Raw genomic sequence first — 20,247 nt, 5'->3', positions numbered from 1 at the left:
TTCTTCTTGTGCATTTTTATGTATTCCCCGGATATCTTGTTTGTCCTGTTAAATTTTAAAGCAACCGAAGAGTGGTACTTTCTGCCGTTTTACTTTCCATACGCATCATGGCTTGTAGTGCGCTCTCGGGGAAGAGGGGGGGGGGGAGGGGGGGGGGGGGGGGGGGGACTCACATGTTGTAAGGATGAAAAGGCAAAGAGAGGGAAAGAAGGCGAATTTTCTCGCAAAGAAAGATGTCGACTGAAACAGAGGCCGCGGGTAAAGTCTCGAGCATTAGGCCCCCCGACACAGCTACTTAGCGATGAAGAGATACCGCGAAAAGAACAGCGCTGTGGACGAGAGGCGTCCGGGGGAAATGGAGCGAGTGTTGCAATAGTGATGACGGCCCCTTGCGCAAATGGCGGCTTCATGAGGTCGCAGTTACCACGACCTTACTTCCGACTGCTTTTCTCGGCGTTAAAGACATTGGGGAGCAACTATACACGCTCGCTTTTCTTCTTTATTTATCTTTATTTTGTGTTTTTTTATACTTTCTTTTTTGTAATCTGTGGTCTTAACGCGAGGCTGATGCTGGCCTTTTTCTCGTGTTCTTGCAGACGGCTCGAACACAACGGCTTAGAATGGCTTCTTCCTGCTACGTTCCTGGGAGTCGAGGGAATCACCTTCTTGTGAGTACAGTGCGGCTCTGGGAACAGGGTGGGTGGCGAAGCGTTAGCGCCCGCTAACGGGACGTTTATGATCCTCACAGATGTTCGGTGGTGGTTGTACGAGGTTGTGTAGCGCGGGGTTTTACGGTCTGATGAGTGTTCGGCTGACTGGCTACCGTCATTCTTTGTGTGCTTTATACGTAGTGGCTCGTTTGCTGTTAACAATGTCGTAGTTACTAAACTCTTGACTCCAGCCCTGTTAGGATCTGTTTTATTTATACTTGTTTTCACCGCTCCTGTTAGCAAAAGCAGCTCCAAATTACTTTTCAAGTTAAAATTGCGAAACTGTTTTTTTTTTTTTTTTTGGGGGGGGGGGGGGTGGGGGGGGGGGGGGAGTCGTAAACGCATGTTTCCTTTGCGAGGCAATATATTTCTTTTATTCGTGGTTAGGTGGGTGATAAGGGCTAGTTTTTTTGTGCGTGTTTTTTTTTACGGTAATTTTGTAATTTTATTGGACCACTCGATACCATTACTACAGTACTGAATAATAATATGGCAAATTAAGACTATGTTATTATTCATAATCGGTGGTGGACATGTGGACATTAGTTTTCCCGTATTGAGCGCTTTACGGGATCCGATTTCAGAAATCTGCGTTCTTTAATTGACAAAAATATCTTTATTTGTGCCACTTTTGAATGATTCCAAATTCAGGACATAAATATATCGGGAAAATTCATGTTATACAAATGAGCAGCAGGCCTAGCAATAATAGTGCAAGAAAAGATTTACCTTGTCTTACATTAATATCAGCTCTGCAACAATGTGATACAGATGCCGAGGTAAAAAAAAAGAAAGGATTCTCCTCGCACAGTTTGTGCATAAGACTGACTGTTCAGACTTCTTTTTTCTAAAGAACACAGATAACCAGCGCTTGAAGGCCTCGTCGTTCGCTATGTAATGCCCTGATCTGACAGTTTCAACTGACGGAATTAAAGTCCTTCTTCGATGAAAGTAGAAGACAATGCCAAAATACTGGTAATACGCTCACTGCAGCGTCAGAATGGCGTCACCAGCATACCTTTTCACTTCGGTTGCTCGGAGCCCAGCTTCGACAGCGGATACCGTTGGAACAAGACATCGTGAAACAGTCTACCTTACGAGAGTGCGGCCAGACGCGCGGACGGGACCGGCGTTACTTTCTCGTTAGCTCCGCGTCAGGCTGCGTAAGTTGCGACGGTTGGCGATGTCCGCGATTTCGGCAACGTCGTAAACGTAGGTATACGGGGATGCGGGTTGTATCTCGGACGGGAAATCATGATTTGGGCGACACGCAGCGCGACAGAAAGCGACGACCGAACGTTGTATTGTTCCCATTTCTTTTTCTTTGTGTTTCTTTTGCTTTTGTCGAACAATCGTCGTGCTGCTGTGAATGGGGGAGCACTCTGCAGACGTGTAAGTTGCTGACGCGGACTGGAACAGCGCTCATGTTTCGTCACGTGACAAGTCATGTTATCACGGGCCGTTTGAAGTAACGTGACGCCGTGATGTCATTAACGCAATGACGTCACGGAGGTTCTATACACGCTATATGTTTAGTGTCTTTAAAAGATTCTAAAGACAGGCAGTTTTTATGTACACATATATATATATATATTTTATACAGCCCTATTGGAAAGACCAGTTCAAAGTGGTACCAGTTTCAAACTTGGTTATTGCTCCAGTTTGACCAGTTTCATAATGGTTGAACTGGTCAAGGTGGTTCGAACTGGTCACGCTAGTTACTGGTCATGGTGGTTGAACTGGTCCCACTGGTTGACTTGTCACGCTGGTTCGAAAAAAATATTTTCATTTGTTCACGCCACCACTGCGCTTCGGAAATCTTTATGAGACACAGACACAATACGCTTACTACAAGCATCAGCTGAACATGCATTTAAGGCATGCACATACGCGGTACATATAAACATCAATACAACAGCACACTAACCCGATCACCGCTTCCGTGATCTGAGTTTCCGTCTTTTATACTGGTTGTTTTGAACGTACGGAATTTCTCGGGTACCGCCTAAGCAACAAAAAATATTCCCGGTATGTCGATTTTTTTCCAGTGATGTCATACCTCTGAGATTGTTTTGAACGGCTTAAAACACGAATCTCTTAGTAAAAAGTAAACGCTCGATCATGCCGTAATTATTTGAAAGCCAATAAACAAAAAAGCCAATTCGCACACCCCTAAAAAGGAAGTGAGAAACAGGGGTTAATCTGGTGACCAGTTTGGTCAATTTGGTTACCAGTTGGACCAGTTCGGCCAGTCTGCTGACCAGCTCGGCCAATCTGGTGACCAGTTCGGCCCATCTGGTGACCAGTTAAGCCAATATGGCGACCAGTCAGGCCAATCTGGTGGCCAGTTAGAAGGCAATCTGGTGACCAGTTAGATCAATATGGTTACCAGTTAGATCAGTCTGGCTACCAGATGCACCAGTTTGATTTCCTGTTAAACCAGTCTAACCAGTCCAAATACCACTTTGACCAGTTTGATTTTCAGACTGGTCTTTCCAATAGGGGGATCTAGCATTGCGTCATGTTAGCACCCGTCGGAACATAAGTAACGGCATCCGTTGGGTAGAGGAGTTTTGGTATGTGGAACCGTCCCTCAATATTGAGTGAAGCGGGAAAATTTTAATTAGTTTGCGTGAATTACAGGTGGTTAGCGACTTCACGTTGATATCAAGATTATATGTAGATACCGGGATATATTCGTCCCGTAATTTTTATTGTCTTTATCATCGCCACCAGCATCATCGCTCATCATCATTAGTTTCTGTCGTCGCAACATATCCTTCTTTATTCGTTTCTATGTAATCCTGCGGGGAAAAATGCCGACTTGAACAAGTTTCGAGGTTAAACTTGTTTCATTATCAACCCTCAAGCAATGTACAGTGCTAATCACACTTGTCTACAACGCGCGAGCGTGCGGCTTTCTCGGGGTAGCGCTAGACTGGAGGCATTCGCGGAAACTAAGCTAGTCACGTGGCGCAACATGGAACGGCCCGCTCGAGGGATGTCCTGGACATTCTATCAGCTGGCGGCGAACGCGGAAGGCCGCTCGCACGCTTTTTACAAACATAATTGCTCGAACAATAAACAAACTAAAGCATGAAGGCGTATCAACGATTTCGTCATCAAAAAACAAAAATATATCGTAAAGCACTTTACTTTTATCGCTTATCAAGCTGATAGAGTGGGCAGGACACCCCTCGAGCGGGCCGTTCCATGCTGCGCCACGTGACTAGCTTACTTTCCGCGAATGCCACCAGTCTAGCGCTCCCCGGAGAAAGCCGCACGCTCGCGCGTTATAGACAAATGTGATTAGCACTGTACGTTTGTGTTTTCCTAGTTTATATCGCAACCGGAAGGCTCGGTTACAGTTTAGAAATACAATAAATGCCGCGAGCACGGCTAGACATATCAGTATCTCGATGCTGAATGCATGAAGGCTTAAGTTCGCGTCAGCGTGACTAAGTCAGCATAAACCACTTTGTTTAATATCAGTCATTCCGTTTGTGCCAAAGCTAAAAAAATTACATTAACCCTACCTTGTCAGCATTTCCCGCTTACCCGCATAGCTTTCAAGCGCTCTGAACTTAACTTTAAACCAATTAAGTTTATGATTATGTGCTGTCACGCAACATGCTACCGTAGTTTGCTTTAAAAAAATGTTGAGACTATTTCATTTCGGCGGGACGGTGTCAGATGCATACGTGTTCGAAGCAATATAACCTGCAAATAAAATATTGCTTTTGCTTTGTCCGTGTTTCATTAAAGCTTAGTGGGCTCATATGAGAGCCCCGTAAAAAATCGAGATGAATTGTTCGAAGCAGTCAACGATGCTATATTTGCACACCAAGTCAATTACTTGAAACCGAACGACATTGGGAAGATTTTCGAGGACCGTTTCATTAAAGCTTCAATGTGGGCCAGCAGCATACGGGCACAGAATTGACTTGGGAAGGTCTGTCGACGAGACTATACCTTGGGGATATATTGCTGCGAAGTGGTCGCGAAGTAAACATTGGTGGAAACTATATAAAAGTGTAAGCTACAGCTTCGAAGAAATTTAAGCAATATAGCTCTATTTGGGAACTTTCCACGCATGTTTCTTTTCCCCTTCTTTTTGCGCATTCTCTCTCTCACGCTTTCGGCGTTGGTCGCACCGTATACCAAGGCCATGGGAGAGAGTGTCAACGACAGAGCGCAGCTGTTTGTATGACGTTGAGCCCCTGTCAAAAGAAGCGAAGTGCCGTCATGATCATACGTGACGTTATGGTGTTGCGTGACGTCACAATTTTCTCGCTAGGTTTAGCGTGTCTTCGCTAAATTCAAATAAAAAGGGCTGCTGCTTCAAAAACCCACTACGTACTGTCGCACCTCCATTTGATTTGATAAAACGTCCAAGCCAGGAGATTTTGTTTTATGTTTTGGTGTCCCGTTCTTAGCAGTCGCCGCCTTTTCTGCTTTCAAGATGCCCGACTACGTTTCTAGCTTTGCGGGAAAGCCGTCAGACATTTTCGTAGTGGCCGATACGCGCGTATTGACAGAGCGAATCCAATTTGACTGGAGTGCTACTTGCACGAGCGCTCCGGCGTCGCCCAGAAATCGGAGCATAACGCAACAACCCCCCGCCGGCGGCCCTTTTGTCGGCCTCGTTCTGCGTTGTCCTATTTGACGAAAGTAATGCGATTGGATCGCGGGGTATTGAACGTTAGGCCCTCGGCTTTCTTTTCGCGGTTTGATCCGCGTTATTGTAACGGGGCAGCTTTCCCTTCTTTCCGGGTGCCGCGGCTTTCTGACGGCGGTCGCCGACTGCTGTGTTACGGCGTTTGTTGTGTTTACAGTGTTTGTTGCGTTACGGCTTTTTTGTGTTTCCGTCGCTTTCTGCCGTCGTCGACGCAGCGTTTGAGAAAGCGAAGAAGAACGCTTATAGTGTTTCAGCTGTGCTCTTTGTTGGGGATCGGGACGGATAACTTTGCGGCGTGAATCTCTGAAGCCCTTTTGAAAAATGGGCTGGGGTGGTGCAGTGTTCTTCGCTATTTTAAGGAAAAAACGGGGAGCTCTTTGTGTAGGTTAGGCACTATAATATTAACCAAAATGGCTCCGCTGTGAGGCGTTTCTACTGGACGGGAAACAAAGCTTTTGTTCGATTGGGTGTGTGGTGACTGTCGGTGGTTGTCCCTCGCATCGCGGTTGTCTCTCGCCTCGCGGTTGTAGAAAGACGGGAGCGTGTTTGGCTTGCGCCTATTTCAAAGGACTACTAAAGACAACGCCGGGAGTTTTGAAAAAATAGTGTCTCATAATTTGTTGGCAGGGACGATATGTGTCATGGAAAGCTGGAAAGAAGGTTTGATGAATATGCAATCTGCAATCGTTCATAGGAAAAAAAGAAAAGATCATTCAAGCTTGCTTCCTGGAGGATTCACTGTACACCTCTATACACGTTGTTAGCGCTTGTCGCTTCGGCAAGAAAGCTGAGTCATTGAGCTGTGAAAGTATGTGCGGAGTCTAATCGCAGAAGAAAGCTACTGCACGTGCTCAGTAAACAGTGATGGCGGCGAGCAGAAGGCTATTATTGGAATTGCCTGTAGTAAACTTCGCCTGCTGTACAAAGTTTAGTGCAGCACATGCGTATCGAAGTGTGAATCATGTAACAATCACGTCACTGCAAAGTGCAAAAGCTTGGGTTTCCCGACAGCTTGTGGTGTCCGAACTGCATGAGCGCTCTGCGTTCACTTATGGCACCCTTTACCAATGCAGCTAAATGAAAAAAAAAAATGTATATATTATTTGTCGCACGCAGGTCACTGGAGGGCAACAATTTCACGAAGATTCCCTGGGAGGCGCTGCGTCAATTGACTTCCCTCGAAACGCTGTGAGTCCCGATGCTTTTCAAATACATTTAAACTGCGACTATGAATACTGTCTCGTGAATCAAGCGTTGGCAATGGTGTTTTAGAGTAGGGGGTCCCAAGGCTTTGAGTCCCACAAGCTGTTGAGGGGAAAGGGGGGGGGGGGGGGGGGGGCAGAGCGTGGGGGCCGCCCCTTATTCTAAAACTACATAAAAACGCTGCCACTTTGCAAGCCATAAGAGATATTGTAAATCTGGACTCCTTCCCCCGCTCGGCTAATTCCTGTACATTTTCTGCCCTAGATGTTTTTTTGTTGTTGTTTTTTTTTTTTTTTTTTGGGGGGGGGGTTAGGAATTTCACGGAGGACTGTTATATCAGGTTCATGTTGCCTTTTTGTATTGAAGCGTTTCTTTGTGCTTTTGAAGTTAGCACAGATGGCTGAAATATCGGTATCAAGAACATAGCAAAGTAAATGCCCCAACGTCAATCGAATTTAAAAAAAAAAAAAAAAAAGTGCGCTCGAAATGTGATTTTGAATTTTGGTAATCCTTCAGGGTGAGATCGAGAAAAGGAAACTCGGTGTTTCGGCCCGCATAACTAAACCACGCGTCACAGAGAGCCGAAACTCCGAGAGAAAGTCACGCTAGCGGTGGTCAAAAAATTTGAATGTTCGAGCACATGACGTTAGCTGGATCAAAAGAACGAAGAAAAAACAAAAAAATCTTTCTCCGTGAGCCGACGTCCACCTAAGCCGAATTTGCATCGTAGCGATATTTCAGGTTGTGGGCGCCTGTAGCATTTATTTCAGTGAAAACACTTGCCAGTTAGAAATACGATATTGTTTTCCGTTGGCTGACAAGTTGTTTTCGCATTTCTCTTCTGTATCTTTTGATCCAGGTAATGTCATGTGCTCAAACTTTCGTATTCTATTACCACCAATAGCGTCACATTCTCACGCAGTTCCAGCTTTCTGCGATGCGCATAGTTTATTTATGCGGACCCAAAAACCAGGCTTCGCTTTCTCAGCCACACCCGGTACAGCAAAGTCCACACATAATTCTGTATCGATTGACTTTTATTCGTAACGTAATCTTGGATTAAACAAAATCTGGCATCATGAAGGTACAACGAAACTTAATGCCTTCGCCGAATAGGCTGTTATAATAGCAGCTTGTACTTTATTTGTTTATCTGCTACCCAGGGGATGGTCCTCACTTCATAAAACGTTGCCTAGTGATAAACCCCTAATCTTAGTAAATCTAAAATTGAATTCTTTTTTAGTAAACAGCTCGTATTATTTATTGCAGTTTTAGTCTCCTTCCGCAAATCAAAGTTACCGCGGTGCAAAACTACGAAACATGTCGCTCCTAACTTTGTTTAGAAACTATGCACCAAACTATTGTTTATAATTTATAAACAAGGGCATTTGCCCGCGCGTGCGCAAAAATGTGTTATCTCGAAAAGCGAGGTGCCTGCTGCATCCTGAGTCTTCTAGCCAGCGCTACTGCCTCATTGTTACATTAGTGACATGAGCTCTTATCGACCTGCTTGAACTGTAGAACGCCTTTGGAGTAAAATCTTTTGCTGTCAGTTGTAACCTAAAGTCTATTACCCAAATACGTTCTTGTATAAAAAAAAAAGAAAAAAAAGCGTGATATTGGAAATGTCGGAAAGACAAAAAGGTTCATCTGGACTAAGCTTCGGGGCAATTAAGTTAACTTAAATTTAAGCCCAAGGTCTAAAAACATCAAATATGATAACATAGGTAGGAGATTTCCCCAAAGTTTATAACATGAAAATATTTTATGTTAAGTTTAATCCTAAAGTATATAAACTAGAACAAATTTTGTTATAACTTATAGGCTTTGGAACCCACTTTTATGGACTGAAAAAAGTTTGTTATAGGAGTAAAAAGGGGCAGAAAGCTGGAGAAGTGATGGAAACGAGAAAAGGCTAGCTCGTTCGTGCCTATTGTCCTATGATGACTGAGTTATAACAGTAGTTTTTTAAACTAAAAATGCTTTCATATAAGCTGTAACCTAAAAGTTACAACTTATAGCAAAACGCATTAGTTTATAGTCGTCGGGTTATAACTTATAACTTAGCCCAAATTAAAAGGGATAAACCAAAAAAATTTTGTTGTGAGCTTATAAAAAAAGAGAGAGGATGAAAAATTAAATATAATAAAAAAAAACAGAAAGGGCTAGAAAGGCCTATAGTATTAGCAGGTTAGCGGGGTAAGTTATGATATAAAACCAAAGGTACATAAATTCGAACTTTTCTCCCGTGTGTCGTAGGCTTATAGCTCCCCTGCTTCTGTCAATTAAAAACGTTTCCTCATAGGTTATAACGCGCAGTTTATCGACAACAAATGCTTCGTTGTGACGACAGGCACCTGAACAAGAACAGACTGACCCACGTGACGGGTGTCACAAAGCCGCTGTTCCACGCCAAGCTGCGCAAGGTCTGGCTCGACAGCAACCTCTTGGTCGACGTGCCCACGGAGTGCATCGAGTCGCTACACGGACTCGAGGCCCTGTACGGAACTTTCCCGTTGCAACAACCGCGTGTAGCCGAGGCTAGAGAGCCTAGATTCGAGAGAAAGAGCAACTCAAACCATAAATGACTCTCGCAATTTAATGACGGACGCCTCTTTCGCAGATGGGGTGCACGTGCGCACGCGTGCGCGGCAAAGAGGAGATCGGGCGGAGTGGGGAAGAAAGTCGGAGTCGCTTGCCTCCTACAAACGCGTACCTTGCGACCCACGAACCACGTGACCCTGATCGAGCAGTTGAAAGCACACTCAAATCTAGGCTCCCTAGCCGAGACGAACCACCTGTTCATATCGTCGTCGCCTACTTAAGTTTGGCTCTTATTAAATCGCAGACTTCTTCGCTCACGCACGTATGGGTATGGGTGTAGTAGTAGTAAGTGGTGAGAGCAGCAGAAAGCCGGAACATGTTGGCCACTCCTTTGATGGCGGCGAGTTAGATATAGGTATGCATGTGTACGAAGGGGTGTGTTTAAGGTGCTGAATGAAGCTAGGCAAGTTTCTGCACGTTGGGCATAATTTGAACACACGTCACAAACGTTTTGTGTGTCGTGCGTGTTGCCGCGCGTTAACCTTGCGTGCGATTGGATCCGAGTCTTCGCCGAGCGCTGACTAAATACTCGTTTTCGATTCAAGCTGAGCCGATGTCACGCCGAACGCTCACGCGGATTTTCGCGTCCGATACGTGGTCAGAGTGTGTGCCCAATCATTGACGGTTCGGATAATTTTTTTACCAACCTCTAGATGGCGCGCTTTTTTCTTTTCTATTAATTTGTAATGGTTTGGTTATTAGTTTCTGTTCTCGTCTTTTGCTGTTTCTCTGCAATACACCGGTGCGCAAATAAAAGCGACATTCGCCGAGTAGACAAAGATTTCCTAGATAAATGTCGTGGGCTACCCGAAGCAGTCGAACAGGGAGTGTGATGCCTGGACTTGCGCTCTGCGTTCCGTAGCGCCCTATCACGAGGTCTCGCGAAAATGCACTTGGCTTTCGGATGCCGGTCTCGGATGACTCGTAGCGCCCGTTGCGGTAAACCTGTGGGATAGCGCTCGCATAACGTGCACCGGCGACTGTTGAAAGACGTCGCTGTTGGTTTCTCGAGTTCCCTGTGGACGTTTATTGAATCACTGTCAAATTAAAGGTAGCTAAAGATTTGCCACTTGCTTGGGATTTCTTCTTGCCAATTTTCCGCTTGTTTCACATTCCTTATGTCATTCATTTGTGTAATATAATTGAGTTGCCAGTCAAAGTTTATGTGTCCGATGTGTATTCCTCTGCTCTGTCCTTGTTTTATGTTGTTGTTTTTTTGCCATTTTTAGCCTAGTTAAACGTTTACCAAACCGAACAACTTAAAACCTTACTACCCCAATTTTTTTTTACTTCGGTGGTGTTATTTTATTTACATTCATTTACTATGAGCAATCATTATTTTTAAGGTATGGTTTATGTGACGGTTTTATAAGAATAGTACATAAAATCCTGGACATACAGTAATGGCTCATTGTGATCTTTAGATAAATCACGCCTTACTTTTTTTTTAAGACTTTTTTTTTGCTATTTTGATCCTTATTTCCGTTTGGGCTCTCTTTCAGTGGACTAGGCGAAAACAAAATTCGGAGCTTGGGACCATCGGCATTCGGAAACTCATCACGTCTGGAGGTTTTGTGAGTCTGACTTTCTTTCTTCCTTATGCTACAAGTTTCTGTTATCAGTTTGTCCGGAACTACGTTCATGTAAAACGACTTCTTAAAGAAACAAAAAAAAAAAAAAAACCGAACTATTCGGGTAACCTCTGGAAAGCAAATAGCCGCTACCAATCAAGCACTTCATAAAAAAAGATATTTCTTCTTTTTTTCTGGTGACCTATAAATTGATTAAATATTTTCCCCTCTTGTAGAATTCTCCGAAAGAATTTGATTGGCATCGTGGACAAAGAAGCATTTCACGGACTCCGGTCTTTGCAGGCCATGTAAGTCACAGCTTTATGGCTGTGGAAAGGCAAGCTATGTGTAACATTACCTCGATTAACACACGCTTATGCATTCTCAACAGCGACCTGAGTCACAACCGGCTGACGCGACTGCCCGGAGCCCTGGCTTCCTTGCCGCTGCTGAGGGAACTGTAAGAGCACTGGTGTTCTTTTTTTATTCACCCTCTTGCAGTTGCTTGCAGAATGGACCTTCTCCATGTCAAGACGACACCAAGCGGCGAAAGCGCGAAGGGCGATTGGCGTCCGGATGAGAGCTGCGCTACCTCTCCCGCCACCTCCGCGACTCAGAACTCCCCTTCCGGACGCCAATTGTAGTTCGAGCTTTCGCCGCCGCGTCAGAACAGCCTGCACACGCGCCAACCCCTTTTTGGAAAGTTCTATTGTTGACGGTTTGCAGCTTGGAGTACGCGCGATGAAATATAACTGCTGTTTGCGGTTGGTTGAATTCTGTCATCAATTCGAATAAGGAGGACGCTTCCTCTCACAAGTGACGCGATCTGTGGGATAGAAATCTTTCTCGAGTCATTCTGTCACTGTGCCCCTGCCAGAAAGCGATAAACTTGCGTCGTTGACAGATACATGTCAAGAGTCAAACTTGAGACACATCAACCTACCCTTTACATGATGCGGCTGAACAGCTCAATGAACGCGAACGTAGAAAAGACACGAACAGGACAGGACATTTCTGTACGTGCAACTGAAATCCAATGGCAGAAAAAAAACGAAGAAAGAAAAACAAGCTTAGATAATAACTGAAAGAGTTGCGACGCAGGCTAGCTGGTAAAAGTTCATACCGCAAAAAAAAAAAAAAAAAAAAAACGACACAGACAAAGTTTCAAAACGCAGCTGCGTTTTGAGACTTTGTTGTGTTTTCCCCTTCCTTTTCTTCTGTCTCGTTTTTTTTTTTTTAAGTATGATTAGTTAATAAACCTGAAAACACATACATACAGACTTGCCAATCAGGCACCACGTCATAACCCAGATAAACACATCGCTACGTGACACAATTCATTCCTGGCCGCAGGAACGTAACCTCTTTCTCCAATAGCGCCTAAGAAAGTTCGCTGACGCACCCTTCGCCAAATCAAGGCTCGCAAAATTCACAGGGTCTCACGTAATCTCTAAGACGACTTGAAGGCGAAAGCTCAAGCACCGATGTAAACGTGACAGCGAATCTCCGAAGACAGCGCGCTCTCTGACGACGCACTTTTGGCGCCATTTCATTGGTTCCTTTCGTTTTGGTACCTTCCATGTCGCCGACATGTTTTGGTACTTTTCGTGTTGCCGACGTATTTTCGCTCAAGGACTTTGAAGGTCGACTGAACGATGAGACATTTAAGGCTTTCGTCTTAATAAAGAACGCCTCAATAAGTTCTCTCATCAGAAAAACAAACCGTGCGCTTTGTTTTTGTTTTGTTTAAAACAAAAAAAAAAATTTACAACAGAACGAGAAAGAAGACACGCGCTTTACTTGTTTGTCTATTTTCTTGCCCCGCTTTCTGGTTCTTTTGTTTTTGATGCAATATATTAACTGGTCCGTCTTCCTATTATATTTTTTTTATATATTTGAATGGATAAAAACAAAAAAACATTGTACGCGATACGCTTAGTAACTATAATACGTTTTTGTGCCAATTTCTAGATGTCTAACGAAAAATTCAAGCACAGCATAAATTCTGCGCGATCGAAGTGATTTTCGCGTCATCAGCCAGGCGTCCATTAGTGTGATGCCTAATGGTGCATATCTTTATCTTTTGATGCATAGCCTATCTCTTTTTTTTTCATTTTTTTTTTCAGAAAATTGGCATCTTATTTTGTGTTGGTGTTAACGCTTCATGCGTGTTTTAACGCTTCATTACCTGTTAAACCTATTGTCGCTGTCTTTTTTTACTCTTTGTAGGATAATTTCGGACAATCAGATTCGTTTTCTGTCAGAAGACTCGTTCCGGGGCAACTCTGCCCTCACGCTGCTCGAGCTGGCCAACAATCCTCTGGAATCCTTCGACAGGAAGACCTTCTCGGGCCTGCCCAACCTGAAGAGACTGTAAGTGGTGGAAGTCCATATCCCTGCAACTTGCTGCACCGGACTACTTCGATTAATTGCGTCTAGCGTACACTTGCGTCTACCACCCACACTGGAGAGATAACAGGAAAATACGTAAGATGCGCCACCTTTCGGGAATTGACGGCATGTTCGTTGGCTAGTGATAGTCCGAAGCTGTCGGTCGCTGCCGCATGATGGAGCTACAATGTCACTGTCCTTTTAGTTATTTTATACTCTTATTTCAGACATCTGTACCGTTTCGACACCGTGTTCTTTTGTCGCGTGCTGTTGTATCGCTGTGTTGTTTTTTCCGTGTTGCCCGTCAGTCTTGGTTATCCACCTTAATCAAGAAGGTAGCATCAAAAAAAAAAAAAAAAAAAAAACTTTCATCTCATCGTAAATTATTTTATGACACTGGAGAGTTTTAGGGAACCGTTTTTGCACATCCGATAGGGTAAGGTGGGCCCTCCCGTACGAACTGCGTGCGCATCCGCTACCACAGAAGACTCGCATAAAGGTAGTTCGTACCGGAGGACCTATCGTGCAGTACAGGATGTGCCAAAACGGTTCCTTAAACTCTCTGCTGTCTGTCGAGAACCATACGGTGATAAAATCGGCGATTCCTGACGCGTAACAGCACCAATTTTGCCGCCGAGAACGGAGGTTTTAGTGGGTGTAAAATCATCCATGCCATGTGGGCATTCTGGCTTAGTTAGCTGCTCGCAACGCGTGTATTCATGCTTGATTCCTGGTTCGAATGTGTAACATTGTATAGCGTAAGAATGGCCGACCTAGACCACCTCACTATGGTTCAAGGAACCAGGTCGCGTCACTGAACACGAAGATTGACGAACGAGGAAACTGGCTCCAGGACGCGAGTGATGTGTGAACTGCTAGATATGGTCTAATATCCCCCCTACCTTTCCCCCCCATCGCCCACATATCCTAAACTTCATTTCAGCTTAAGTACAGACGCAGCAGGCGCCACGAGCTAATGAGACCAATCGAGCAACGTCAAAAGCGCAGGTCACTGGTCTTTTTTTGTTTAGGATTGGTTCAGCGATGAAAGAACACGTGCAGAAATATAACGAACACCATGATGGTGCGCTTTTGAATCTGTTTGATTTGTCCCACCAGCTCTTAGCGTCGGCTGCTTCTAAATTTAAAAAAAAAAACCTGAAAAGAAACCAAATAACGGTTTTACTTACGATGCGTTTCTATATTGTTATTTTTTCACGGGAAAAACGTTTTCCGCAATGTTCATGCTGTTCGACGCAATTCAGCTGGAGGTCATAGCCCGCTCTAAGCCCCGCCCACAAATGAGTGGCCCCGCCCGTTACTACTGGATTGGCTTGGCTGCTCGGCCGAACACGCTCACAAGCCCGATGTTTCCCTGTCGCGACGTCTGGTACGTCTAGTCTGGCTATGGTGTCTGGAACATGTCTCCGACTGGTGTGTTTATCGCCTTCAAAAAAGTGGTTCCTCAATTTCCGCTTGATAACGTCTTAGAAATGTCATGCTTTCGCCGCTAGCGATCCTGGCGTTGTCCCAGCAGCGGTGGTGGTTCTGGCAGACGTCCGTTTTGCTGCAAGTCGCCCTCCAGTGTTGCCGTCCGCGGAAGCTTCGGCAGCCAAAACGTGGGACGCCGAGATGACAGCGACACTTCCGTTCGCTCGTGTTTTTCGCCAGCATTTCTACGACCAAACGCCAAGATCGCGACATCCGACAGCAGGACACTCCGGCTTCTCTGACGTCATTTGTTGCCCCATCGGGACAACTTTTGACATATGGGCGGGATAGGACGTTAAACACACCACTCGGAGACGCGCTGTAGGCACCATAGTCCGGTGTGTTGTACCGCCTGCTGGTCGTGCGAGCAGACGCGCGGCAGCCTCCGGCGTCGTCTGCTATTCTACCACCGTTTATCGCCGTCTACAGCGCCCGTAAGATGCAGACGTAAAAGCGGCACGTTCGTGTCCGCCGTCGCTTGCATTCACCTGCTATTCCGCCACCGTCGAAAACCGTTTGACAAGCTCGCAAGATGTGACTATGAAATCGGCGTTTAACGTTCCATCATGCACGAGCCACTGTCTAGTACAAGCGTCTGCCAGCGTATGTCGATGGGCCGCAAAAAGCGACCGAAAGAACAAAAGAAATATGTAGTACATTGAGTTTCCGAGCCTGTTCTTGTTTTCTTGCATAGCATCCGCGAGCAAGGTGGGTGAGCGTCATGGCGCAAAACTGAAACGCGAGCACCTGTCTGTTTTTTCTGTTACTTCTGCTCTTCTAAAAAAAAAAACCCAGTCTCAGGGTAGACGACGAAATAGCTAAAAGTATTGTTTTTGGCAAGACAGGTGCATTGCTCAACACTTGAGAGCTACGGGCCTTTCGAAGCGAAATGACGGAAATATACTTGAACAAGGCCCGATTGCTTCCAGTAAAATGGCTCGTGATTTATTACCTGTGTAGGTTGCTTCTCAGTACTAAAGCCATGGTCGCATTCACGACGGTTGCACGATTCTCAAAGCAGTACGTGGCGCCGCTTTTACGGGAACCGACATATTTATTCTTCAGCATTAAAACGCGCAAACAATCAAGCCAGATCTACGTAAACAAGCACCCGCGTAGCGCTTCTGAAGGCGAGTGCTTGCGACAGTTGTTTGCTGAAAACGACGTCGGTTGAGAATATCTTCCTCTAAACCCTTCAGTGAACGCGAGACGACTCTCACTGATAAAAACAGGCGAGGTCAACGAGCTTCGCGGTGCGTGAAACCACTGGCCGCCAACGCCGGCAGTCATGTTGGTTATCGTTTGAAACCAAAGCGGAAAAATCAATCTCGTGATATTTTTGAAAAAAAAAAAAAAAATATATATATATATATATATATAAATATATGTATATAGATATATATATATATCAGGGTGTCGAACCGGAACCGAGCCGGTATTTTTTCCGGAACTGAACCCGAACCCGAACCATTATATTGTTATCGCGATGAACCCGAACCGGAACTGAACCGGAAAAAAAAAATAGCGGTTACCGGCTCATGTCAAAACGGTTCGGCCACGCGCTGTTGACAATGAATGTGCTATCAATGCCATTTGTTTTTTAAGTGCCGTCAACTGACACACACCTCGCTTACATATTTTTCTTCTCCACTCAGTCTTAGGAATATAAACGCTGCATCCGTGAATCTTGACAAACGCTGCATCCATGAATCTTGACATAGGAACCATGCAGTATTGCGCTGGTCGCGGCTTGCACGGAAAAAAAAGAATTGGAAAGCTGTGCAAAAAAAAAAATCGCGTCACGGGATTTCATTTTTCTACAATCTCGTAAATCCTAAATGCTGCTGTGTGCTCATTTCATAACACGTTTCTAGAACGCGCGAGTTCTTGAAGCTTGCTTCCATCGGAATGAGAAAAGAAAAGGCTGTGGAGTTTGATAATAATGCATCCGGTTTCGTATAGGCACTTAGAAGCTAACATATTTGTGAGACAGCGAACTCTTCTATTTTAATATTTATCCTATTACGTCCTTCTGGCGTTGCGTTCGGTGAAGTTTTTTTCATATTCCGTATCTTGTTTAATGAAAACTTCTTTAAGGGTCTAATTTGAGTTACCGAATGCTAGTTCAAATAAAGAAAGCTGTATTTTCGCCCCACTGTTCCTTCAATTGCTTACACGCCGAGGTGGCGGGATAGTTAGCGAGTTCTACTTGTAAGTGGGTTTGTAAGGAGGTCGCGGATTTTACAGCTACTGCGTCGGACCCAATTAGATGAAGTCCGAATGCGTAAACGTCGGTGAGGTAACCTTTGAGTGCACATAAAGAAACCATTCCTGGTAGAAATCCCTGAGCCTTACACTAAGATGTATTCCGTTTCGTATGTGCTGATTTCAGATGTTTTATTTGTAATTTATTTTGATGTTGCAATTTGTCATTTATAATTTCCGAACCGGTTCGCGAACCGGTTCAGCGCCCCGAACCGGTTCGCGAACCGGTTCGCGGATCGAATTAATCGAACCGGAACTGAACCGGAACAAAATAAATTTACCTGAACCTGAACCGTAACCGAACCCGTATTTTTTTCGGTTCGACACACTGATATATATATGTGAGCGTTTAGCAAACCGTGCGCACGCGCTCGCGGCAGTAGCTTTGACTGCCTTGTATAAAAAATAAGTCGAATGAAATATTATTGCGGCAAGGAGAAACGATTTTACAAAGAATATTCCACACTTCAATCATCTCTCCAATCAATAAAAACCAAGAAAGAGTTCGTAGCTATATAGCTATCGTTCCTGAGCGGGGCCTATAGCAGATTACCTCCACCTACATTGCGTCTAACGGCGTAAATATTGCGGCAAATAATTATTTTCCGTGGAAAAATTAAGAAATATACGTGTCCCATCTAAGCTTTTGTTTTCATTTCAGTGTTCCTTTAGGTTGAAATGAAGTATGGATAGGAAAACCGTATTGCTCGAATCTTTACGTCACCCTATAAGGATGCAAATCCGTGAGAACGATCAGTGAGAACACGAGTCCTAGCCGGTTGCTGACCTGTGTTTATTCTCTCACTCATTCATACACCTCGTATGCCTTATCTTAGGAGTCTTGCTATGTCTTGCTAACTCAAGTAACGCGACACCTCTATAAACATCACTATGGCTTTAGACTGAATGTACTGGATGTCATCTGACAGGCTGGTCAAGGAAGCCCGGGACCTATCCCACTTTCCGGACCTGAACGGCACACACTCCCTGGAGCAGATTCGGCTGAGCAGAGCACACCTGAGCTCAGTGCCCGCCGATCTCTGTCGAACGGTGCCCAAGCTCAAGATACTGTGAGTCTCCTGCCCACGTAGTACGCCCTTTGATGATGGTTGCCCTTTGGACTGTGGTGGGATTGCGAGCCTAAACCGCCTGAAAGACCTAAATTTAGGGCTGATTAATATATTGGTACTGTGTCTACGAATTAGTGAAGCCAACGTCCGGAAATAAGGCTGAAAGGTAAATTGTTTCGTGTGTCTGTGTGTGTGCGTGTGTGCACGTGTGTGTGTTTGCTTGTATCCCTTACTACAGAAATGATTGTTTTTCTGACTTTAGTGCGCTAAAGTCACCTTTAACTGACCTTAAACTACGATTCAAATGTATTCAATATTTTATTTCCACTGTCATCGCTGAAGGAGGCACACAAAAATATACAAAGCACTATGACTAACCTTTTTCTTTATGTGAACCAGTTTTAGTTGTAAGCTGGGCGAGCTTGTCATCTTGTTACAATTTCCTCTTTTCACTTGCCAATATAACTTTTCTGTTTAGATTGATATGGACTCAAAAATAACAAGTTTAATTCGCCCATCAGTCGGTCACGAGATCACTGGGCACTACAGTACCGCCTTATTTCCGTCAGAAACTATGAGCTAGCGGTTCGACTGAATAACCATATTACACGACTACGGTGGGGCCATAAACGTCATTTTAAGATATAACTGTCCGGCCCGTTGTATGAACACCCCCGCAACTAATACGAATTTGCTTGCGTGTTTGTTTGTGACATCACTCTTATTTGCAAAGACAACGTACTTAATTACTTGCTTCAAAACGTATTGATCTTCTGTCACTCAGCAAAACTTAGGCAGCCATTCTACCGCTTCCAAGACCTTTATATCAAAGTTCTTTTCACCAGCTCCGACAACTCCCGTTTTGTTCATGACTCGTAAGTGGTCAGTATGACTTAAAGGGATACTAAACCAAACATTTCAGTGGCCATAATAAGTAGCGCACGATCTTTCCACGAGCAAGCAGCCGCCGGTGTGCGCGAGCACACACAACGAAATTGACGTCATGATCCTCCATTTAAGATGACAGTGAAAAGTATGGTCTCCGGGAAAAAGGAGAATAAAGACAAGCCTTACCTGCTTGTTAGATCAATTAATCACCTACGTTTTACACCAGACCCCACTGCGGAGATAAAAAGGCTCGACGCACACCTAAGCTTCTTATGAGTTGTGAACGCGAAAGCATGCACGTCATTCTTCCACTCCCTTAAGCGCGAAACACATGTACGACGAAACCGTCCGATCCGACGTGCGGACTGCCGGAATGACCTTGGGGGGAGAGGGTGTTCGTAGCATCGGAGAGCGTGGAAAACCCTCGCCTCCGACCGTCGTATTGCGCGGTCGGACGTCGGATCGGACGGTTTCGTCGTACATGTGTTTCCCGCTTTATTTCGTACGCAGCGTATTTTCGTCAACGGCAGAGCGCGCCCTCTCCTCGTCGCTTTGACCTTGGACGTTTTGTGTTACCGGCGCGCTGACGGACACGCAGCGCCGTGGGGTGGCGATCGTTGAAACTGACGCGCAGCGGCCAATGGAAGCCTCGTCGACGCGCGCCAGCCAATGGCACCGAAGGTGAAATCCATCAGCTTAACTCCGCTCTTTTGGTATTGAGGAAACTAGGTGCTGTTGGGCTAGGCTTTTCGCGTGGTTTCATAGCTGGGAGCTGGCTTCAATTGGAGAAAGGATTTAAGATGCCGTTTGGCGAGGTTTCAAAGCTGAGGACGTCGGCTTGTTCTATGGGGCAGTTAATGCTTTCGCATAAAAAAGCATGTCCTTATTCTTTTTTCCTCCGGAGCCCTTACATTTCACTGTATCTTAAGCGTGAATGGAGGATCACGACGTGAATTTCGTTGCGTGGCTGATGGCGGCTGCTGGCTTGTGGAAAGATCGTGCGCCAATTATTATGTACACTGAAATATTTGGTTCAGCACCCCTTTAAACATATGTGACCAACTCCGATTCATGTTAAACGTGCTTTCCTCACATGTGGCCTAGGTAAAGTGAACTATAGATGGCAGGGAGCTCAGCGAGGCTCACGGCTACCGCATATCGTGCCGACGGCACCAGAGGGTGGCACTGAAGCTTGGGCTACAGTGCGCATGCATCACATAGCATTTGCTGCGCTACTGGCGCTGTCGTCGTCGCCGTCGTCATTGTCCTCGCATTCGATTCCGCATTGCACTTCAATAGACATAAGCGACAGAAAACACGGGGGAACGATCTGTTCGCGCTGCCAGTTCACGCTGCCAAACCTGCTCGCCGCGAGG

At 45.2% G+C, this 20,247-nt stretch overlaps 1 protein-coding gene across 1 annotated transcript in view; it reads left to right on the top strand.

Moving 5' to 3' along the window:
- The window catches only part of LOC8024954 (leucine-rich repeat-containing G-protein coupled receptor 5), a 50,781-nt gene that overhangs the window by 4,121 nt on the left and 26,413 nt on the right, over positions 1 to 20,247 (top strand). The window contains exons 3-10 of the mRNA XM_040500142.1: positions 597 to 668; positions 6,505 to 6,576; positions 8,945 to 9,091; positions 10,698 to 10,769; positions 11,003 to 11,074; positions 11,158 to 11,226; positions 12,996 to 13,139; positions 17,843 to 17,983. Of these exons, the coding sequence (XP_040356076.1) occupies positions 597 to 668; positions 6,505 to 6,576; positions 8,945 to 9,091; positions 10,698 to 10,769; positions 11,003 to 11,074; positions 11,158 to 11,226; positions 12,996 to 13,139; positions 17,843 to 17,983 (789 nt within the window). The remainder of the gene's footprint in view (positions 1 to 596; positions 669 to 6,504; positions 6,577 to 8,944; positions 9,092 to 10,697; positions 10,770 to 11,002; positions 11,075 to 11,157; positions 11,227 to 12,995; positions 13,140 to 17,842; positions 17,984 to 20,247) is intronic.

This window comes from Ixodes scapularis, unplaced genomic scaffold, assembly GCF_016920785.2.
Source record: "Ixodes scapularis isolate PalLabHiFi unplaced genomic scaffold, ASM1692078v2 PGA_scaffold7__128_contigs__length_106722199, whole genome shotgun sequence".
Taxonomy (NCBI): Eukaryota; Metazoa; Arthropoda; class Arachnida; order Ixodida; family Ixodidae; genus Ixodes; species Ixodes scapularis.
This window is presented reverse-complemented; position numbering and strand designations above follow the sequence as displayed.